General features: G+C 48.1%; 1 protein-coding gene across 1 annotated transcript; it reads left to right on the forward strand.

Moving 5' to 3' along the window:
• Nucleotides 1-172: 172 nt before the first annotated feature.
• LOC119282421 (putrescine hydroxycinnamoyltransferase 1-like) lies at nucleotides 173-1,646 on the forward strand. Its single transcript, XM_037562656.1, has one exon. It carries the CDS (start codon nucleotides 225-227, stop codon nucleotides 1,542-1,544), a length of 1,320 nt encoding a protein of 439 aa, XP_037418553.1. The 5' UTR covers nucleotides 173-224; the 3' UTR covers nucleotides 1,545-1,646.
• Nucleotides 1,647-7,946: the final 6,300 nt, after the last annotated feature.

The raw sequence follows: 7,946 nt of genomic DNA on the forward strand, positions 1-7,946 counted from the left end.
TACACGGTGTCTATTATTAATGTCCTATTGCTGTCACGTACAAAAATGTCCTATTATTGCTGTCTAATTAATAAATATTTAAACATAATTCAGTACAGTCTATTATTTTGTTCGGTAGCAAGGCTATAAAAGGGGAGTGTGAGAGCAAGAGAAGTCGACCCGTGTCTCTTCCTCTTCTCAGTTTCTCAGTTCTCACTCAACCAGCTGAGCTGAGTAGAAGGAAAATGGGTGTGGTGGGTCAGCAGGAGGTGGAGGTGCTGGAGTCGTGCATGGTGAAGCCGAGCGTGGAGACGCCTAGCCATGGCCTCTGGCTCTCCCAACTCGACCTCAAAATGGTCAACAGAGGCCACACGCCGAACGTATACTTCTACACTCCCCACTCCGGCGCCGTCGGCAACTTCTTCGACGTGGCCAGGCTGAAGGCGGCGATGGCCAAGGCTCTCGTGCCCTTCTACCCTCTCGCCGGCCGTCTGGGCGTGGACGGCGAGGGCCAGCCGGAGATCGACTGCGCCGGCCAGGGCGTGCTCTTCGTCGTCGCTCGCTCGGACCTCACCGTGGACGGCTTCGTCGACTTCCAGCCGTCGCCGGAACTAAGGAGGCTCTTTGTTCCCCGCGTTGAGGACTCGCCGTCCATCATGTGCGCCATCCAGGTGACCTTCATGGGATGCGGCGGGGTGGCCTTGGGGACGGCGCTGCACCACGTTGCCATCGACGCCGTGAGCGCTGTCCACTTCTTCCAGACGTGGTCCGGCTTCTGCAGGGACGGCGACGCGGCGGCGGCGGTGCTGGAGCTCCCATGCCACGACCGCGCCCTCCTCCGCGCGCGCTCCCCACCCGTCGTCCACCCCGACGCCCTCACCGTGTTCTCCTGTCCGAAGCTGAGCCTAGCAGTATCTGCCGAGCCGTCGGGGGCCGTCGTCAACAAGATCTTCGTCCTCTCCAAGGACCAGGTTGCCGCCCTCAAGCGCGCCTGCACCGGCGGCGGCGACGGCGGCCGCGTGAGCACGTTCTGCGCCGTGAGCGCCCACGTGTGGAGGTCCATGTGCACCGCCCGCCGGCTGCCGACGGACGCGAGGACGCGCCTCACCTTCCCGGCGAACATCCGGGGCGCCCTTCGGCCGCCGCTCCCCGCCCGCTACTTCGGGAACGGGATCATCGTCCTGGGCGCCGCTGGCAGAGTGCGGGACATCGAGTCGGAGGAGCTGGGCTCCGTCGCCCACCGGATCAGTGGCGCGGTCGGCAGGATGGACGACGAGCTGGTGCGTTCGGCGATCGACTACTTGGAGATAAACGGCAAGAGCAAGCAGCCCCCGAGCAGCATGCCGGAGACGGAGCTGAGGGTGGTGAGCTGGCTGGGCATGCCGGTATACGACGTGGATTTCGGGTGGGGGAAGCCCCTGGTGATGCACCGCGCCGTGCAGCAGCGCGCCGGGATGGTCTACCTCATGGACGGCGTCAGCGGGAGCGGCGGCGTGCGCATCCTCGTGTCTACGGAGGCTGTGATTCTCAACGACTTCCAGCGCCTGCTATATGCCAACTTCTAGTTGGATGCTTTCAGAAGCCTCCGGTATCACATGTCGTATGTTTCCTATGCTTCCCCAAGCAATGCTCAATGCCAACTTCTGGTTTTAATTTGTTTTTTGGTTGATGCCATTTTTATTATGTTTGTTTCTTGCTTCTTCTGATGAAGTTTCATAATAAATATTTGTTTTTTCTATTAAAATTTATATAACTCATATTAATGAAGTTTTTTAACACAGCACAATAGCAGATGTTTACATATACACACCTTATGTGTGTATGCACACAACCCATACCCATATGAGCAAGTACGAGATACAGAGTCGGTAAAACATCTTGGGGTTTCTGCCACCCGTCGGCGGCACCGCCGATCAGCCTCCTCATCTCCATAGGCCTCGTCTTCCTGATGATGAAATAAGAATCTACCAAGAGGAAAAAGTTAAGATGTATCAAGGTCCAAATTTTGCATATTCATACATCCAACTCTAAAATCAAATATGGTGCCTATTATATAAAGGTCCATTGTTTGGAGCAGGTTATCAACAGGAACTGAGATTAACATTTTCAGGTTTTAGTCCCCGCAAAAAAAACATTTCAGGTTTTAGAAAACTAACTTGGTGAATGACGTGGTGCAATTTTTTTGTATGGAGAAATAACATCGGCAGAGGGAGAACAAACCCAAAACCATTGGAGGATACTGCCAACAAAGCCATGTTGACTTGCCACCTTTAATGGAGCCACTGGCTTACCTAGTGAATTGCTCATGACAAAAACAGGAAAAAAAAAAGGTCAAAAAACTACATGGGAAAAAAAATCATATTGTACGACTCCATGTTTGAATTCACATCAAGGGGGGGAAAGGTTAACGAAGAAAGAAAAATGGCAATGAACCTTATGTATTCAAAGCGAAAGGGAAAATTACCATTGGATTGAGGCTGCTACAAGAAGAGGGGCACAAGCCACGCTGGGAACAACTGTACATACTCCCTCCGTCCGCGAACAAGTGTACTTCTAGCTTTTGTCTTAAGTCAAAGTTTTAAAATTTTGACCAACTTTATAGGAAAAAGTAGCAGCATTTATGACACTAAATTAGTATCACTAGATTCGTTTTGAAATGTATTTTCATAATATATCAATTTGATATTATATATGTTACTACTTATTTGTATATAGTTGGTCAAAGTTTTAAAACTTTGACTTAGGATAAAAACTATAAGTACACTTATTCGTGGACGGAGGGAGTATATGACAAGGAAACGAGGTCAGAACTGGATAGTTGCGGTTACAACTTCAATAGATAAAGGAAGACAATAAATCCCCACATCGTTGAAGGCTTTCAAAGTACTCTCTCTGTCCGGAAATACTTATCGCAGGAATGGATGTATCTAGACGTATTTTAATTCTAGATACATTCATTTTTATGCATTTCTCCGACAAGTATTTCTGGACGGTGGGAGTACATTGGCTAGACATAATATATTAGTAAAAATACTTAGAATGACTATCTTGGTGTGAAATTAAAAACAGTCAATAAGAGACAGATGGTAGACAACATCTGAAGTGGAGGCCCTTAATGTCAATGATACAATGCAAAATGGAAGTGAAGTGACATCATTGCTTAGAACACGAATATGATACCTAGAATAATATCTGAGAACCATCCAAAATTTGTGGATATGCAGGTATTCATTACTATTTTCCTTATGGAGAAGACAAGTATAGAGAAAAAACAACCATGCATATCAACAGAAGGTGCAACTTGCAAGAGAAAGCATGTTACTCCCTCCGGTCCATTTTAGTCTGCATATAAGTTTTGTCTGAAGTCAAAGTATCTCTATTTTGACCAAATTTATAGAAAAAAAGTATCAACGGTCTCAATGCCAAATCAATATTGTTAGATGCATTATGAAATGGAGTTTCATACTTTATATATTTAGTATTATAGATGTTGATATTTTTAACCTAAATTTGGTCAAATTTTGCAAAGTTTGACTTGACACAAATCTAATACGCAGGGTAAAAAGGACCAGAGGGAGTACAATGCTTGAGTACCATCGATATCAACTACAACAATACATCAACCAATTGATGCATTTGTTGTGATTGCCTTGCATGTATTTCACAGTTCAGCCTGGACTAGATCATAAGACATCAAGGAAACCTAAGAATAGACCTCTATGTTTTGTTGCAGGATGCAATTGACGGGGAGATAAGGCTCGACAATCATTGCTCTCTCATTTTACTGTTTAGGTATCAAGATGTTATGTTCGAATGCTTGCTTTACACCTGAGAGCCTAACTCGACTTCAAATATTTTTGCAAACAAATCAAATAATAGTGTAGTCATGATAAGAATAAAATATGTAGCTTTTGCAACATAGCTTTGTTAAAAACAAATCTGCAAAAAAAAAACACAGTTCTTTCATAGTTAATTAAACCAGTTAAATTTAACAAATAAATTTACTAGACAAATCTCACATGAATAAGATATTTTAAGATCTGTTAATGTAACAGTTTGACGTGTAAATGTAGTTTATACATTTTACTTCTAAATAACTTTCCAAAAATGAAGGATAAAACAGAAATAAACTACATATAAAACCAAATTTACATGAATATACATTCCTTGGAATTAGAGCTATTTTAATTAAAAATCGTATTAATGTAAATAACCAAATAAGTCAATATGTTAAAGATCTTTCAAATAATATTAAATAATAAAATAGAGAGTACACTATAAAGACGACGCCCACACATTTGCTCGGACTGCCCTCCTAGTTAAGACAAAAGTAATATGCAGAGTAAATAAAAACCAAGGAAATACATACAACGTGTACATTGTAAAAGAGATTGACAGTGATATGTACTCCATCGGTCCCATAATGAAAGATATTTTTTAAAATTAGTGTAGTGCCAAAAACATCTTACATTACGGGACCGAGGGAGTACTTGTTTAATTATTTGGCTGGCAGATTTCAGAGTCCCCTCAAAGGTCCACTCAAAGTCGGTGGTTGATTTTTTTCCCAAAAAAAGAAGGTGACCGCAGGCCCAGCGCAATGTTGCTTTCTGAGGGTAGAAATCACTGTTTTGACCCGAGGACGAAATCAATTCATGAACTGTTCCGGAAAAAAGGTTCACCCAGCTGACCTTTTATGTGTGGCGCCCGACATCTAGGCGCCACACTATACTGCGCAGCGTCTAGATCTTAGGCACCACACTTCTGGCGAGTGTGGCACCCCTGGGCCCTGCATCCAGCAGTGCAATGCCTTTGGGCTAGGCGCCACCCATGTAATGTGTAGCGCCTAGCCGTTAGGCGCTGCACATGCACTTACTAACTGGCGCGAACATCTGTTTCTGGTGCCTGAAAATTACTAAGTCAGTGTGCAGCGCCTGAGGATAGGCGCTACACTATACAGTGTAGCGCCTGACGTCTAGGCGCTGCACGATTGATCAACAAGGCGATGGGCGCGTAATGCTAGGTTGTGAGGATCATGCATGTAAGGTCGGACCAAGCAAGCAAGGGCCAGCTTAAACCTCTCGCTCTCTCCTATCCACCACGCCACTACCAAGTACAAGACGCAGTGCCGCAGTGCCAATCGCAGTTTGCCGCTAGCTGCTTGTGCAGTCGGGCACGCCTGGACCTGGCTAGCTAGCTTCCTCAACTATCCTGCAGCTGCATGCATGCTGGTCATGGTCAGCCTGGTGCTACTGCTAGCTAGCTAGCTAGCCAGACATAGGGCGATCATGCGTGTCCCAGGGATGACATAACTCTTGGCAGATTTAGGACTTAGGTACATATATGTACACACACGCATCGCATGCACGCGCAGCTACTAGCGATATGGGCTTAAAGCTAGGCTAGCTAGAGAAGGAAGACAAATTTCATTTCATTTTTTTGGGTCTAGGCTTTCGTGCACAATGATCCGTAGCTGTCAGTGCCCATCGATCGATCAGCCGACCGAGTGGCCAAAGGGATACGGGCGTACGTACGGGCTCGTGTGACTCCGTCTACCTACCCATCGCCATCGTCCGGACTCCTTGCTTGTCATGCATAGTGCAGCGCCTAGACGTCAGGCACTACACTGTATAGTGTAGCGCCTAACACTCAGGCGCTACACATTGACTTGGCAATTTTCAGGCATCAGAAACAGATGTCCGCGACAGTTAGTAAGTGCATGTGCAGCGTCTAGGCGCTGCACATTATGTGTGTGGCGCCTAGATCAAAGGCGCTGCACTGCTCGGTACGGGTCCAGGGGTGCCACGCTGGTCAGTGTAGTGTGATGTCTAGATGTCGGGCGTCACACAAAAGGGTTCCGAGACAGTTTAATTTGTGAATTGATTTCGCCCTCAGGTCAAAACAGTGATTTCTACCCTTTCTGAGCATAAAAATGGGTCACAAACTGACACCCCACTTGAGTGGACCAGGCCCAGCGCGCCCTAGTTAATGGCAAGATGCCACGGCCAGATCGATCACACTTATGACTTGTCTCCCTCCTTGGCTGCTTACACTGCCATTAATCTTTCGTCTCAAGGTAGGTACGCGTACGTACTATTGACGAAACGAAGATCGGAGTATGTGGTTTATATGGAGAACACGAGAGAGGAAGATAATAAGTACCTGTTTTTTTTTTCATTTCTAATGACCAGGTGTGGCTGATTACCTAATAAGTACCGACAGGATCATACTGGGACCGATAATGGTGTGGTGACAGGAGGAGGTGGAGCAGTGCTGTTGGAGTATATAACAAAAAACTACCACATTACGGACTATAGCTACAAAAAACTATCATTTTTTTTATTTTTTTAAAAAACTACTACAAAATTGGTTGGCTGTTTCAAAAACCCAAATGACCATCTGATTTAAAATTGATCTGGTTTATGACAGATCGGGCCCGCTCCTAAATAAACCGTTTGTTGACTGTTTGTTTGACCGTTAGATGACATGTGGGTCCCACATGTCAGGCTCTCTCTTCCTTCCCCTTCTCTTTCTTCTCTCCCTGACCTTCCCTTATCTCTCTCTCTCCCGAGCAACTACAGCCAGCGCCGCCGCCGCCATGGGCCGTGAGACCAGCAGCTCAGGCCGCGCGCAGCAGCCGGCACGACGGGCTCCTTCCGGCCTCTCCCGTGGAGACGTTCAGCAGGAGCAGGAACACGAGTTCCAGCCGCATGCAGCGCCGCAGCCGCCATGACGGGCTCCTCCAGCCACTCGCTGTTCCGCCGGAGCACGAAAGAAGCAACCTCCATCTCGATCCACAACCACTGTCGGTCGCGCCATGGGGAGGCTCTCGCCGCCGCCTGCGTGCTCAGCCCGCGCCATGAGGAGCTCCGGCGACCAGAAGCCCGGGCGGGTGAGCGGCACCACGGAGTTGGCTCCGGTGGCCAGCAGCCCGGGCGGCGCCAAAGCGCTCGTGAGCAGCAGCCTGGGCAGCGCCAGACGCGAGTAGCTGCTGCTTGCCGCCGGCCATGGCCGCGAGCTCGAGCACAGGCGGGGAGCTCGGGCGGGGAGCAGCCAGGGAGCTCGGGTTGTTCTAGCCCGCCAGGGCTGCTGCTTCCCGCCGGCCACGGCCAGAGCTAGACGGCCCTGACGAGCTCGCCGGCGTGGTGCTGGCCGGCTCCGACGACGAGCTCCCTGGGAGGACGGGATTGCTTTTATTTTTATTTTTTCAGGGACCCAATTGTTTTTATATTTTGTTTCATGGACATGTTTGCTAAAAAATACTTAGGCCCCACCTGTCATAACCTATCAATGGTCAAACTAATGGTCAAATCTAACGGTCAACCCTGAGGAGTGGACCCGAGCTATCATAATAACGTTTAAAGTTAATCAAAGGAGTCATCAGTGCGACATGTTAGTTTTTTGGAACAGCAGAACAATTTTGTGGTAGTTTTTTGAAAAGATTAAAAAACGGTAGTTTTTTGGAACGATGACCGTAATGTGATAGTTTTTTGCTATTCACTCAGTGCTGTTGAGACTCAACGTCGCGACGCGTACCGTAAGAAGACACGGGGTGCTACATTTACTAGAGTGGGTGGAGGCTCACGGTCTGGTCTGGTCTGGCTTAAAAAGGCTCTTGGTGTCCTGGTCACGGATATTCAAAGCTGCTCCCAATTCACATGCACCGGATGAATAGTAAGAAAGAACAATTGTTATGGAATTCAAAACATTCAGAATATTTGCCCCCAAATATATCTGTGTATTCTACCCTGCGTCGCCAACCCCTGCCCTCGGCCTCCTCTCCTCGATCCCTCCCTCCTGCCGCCGTCGGAGATCACGCCGGGTGAAGCCTGTGCTGTGGGCTATGACGGCGACGGCTAGGCTTTCTCCCTCGAGTGGCAGCGGGGACACACATCACGACGGTGATCCGACGGCAAGGAGCGGCGGGATCCCGGTGGTGTGAGTGGCGGCGGCGATAGCAGTGCACTACT

The sequence above is a fragment of the Triticum dicoccoides genome, chromosome 3B (genome assembly GCF_002162155.2).
Source record: "Triticum dicoccoides isolate Atlit2015 ecotype Zavitan chromosome 3B, WEW_v2.0, whole genome shotgun sequence".
In the NCBI taxonomy this organism is placed as follows: domain Eukaryota; kingdom Viridiplantae; phylum Streptophyta; class Magnoliopsida; order Poales; family Poaceae; genus Triticum; species Triticum dicoccoides.

What these genes read in the sequence shown, in the direction of transcription:
- LOC119282421 (XM_037562656.1), top strand. Translation starts at nt 225, where the DNA reads ATGGGTGTGGTGGGTCAGCAGGAGGTGGAGGTGCTGGAGTCGTGCATG.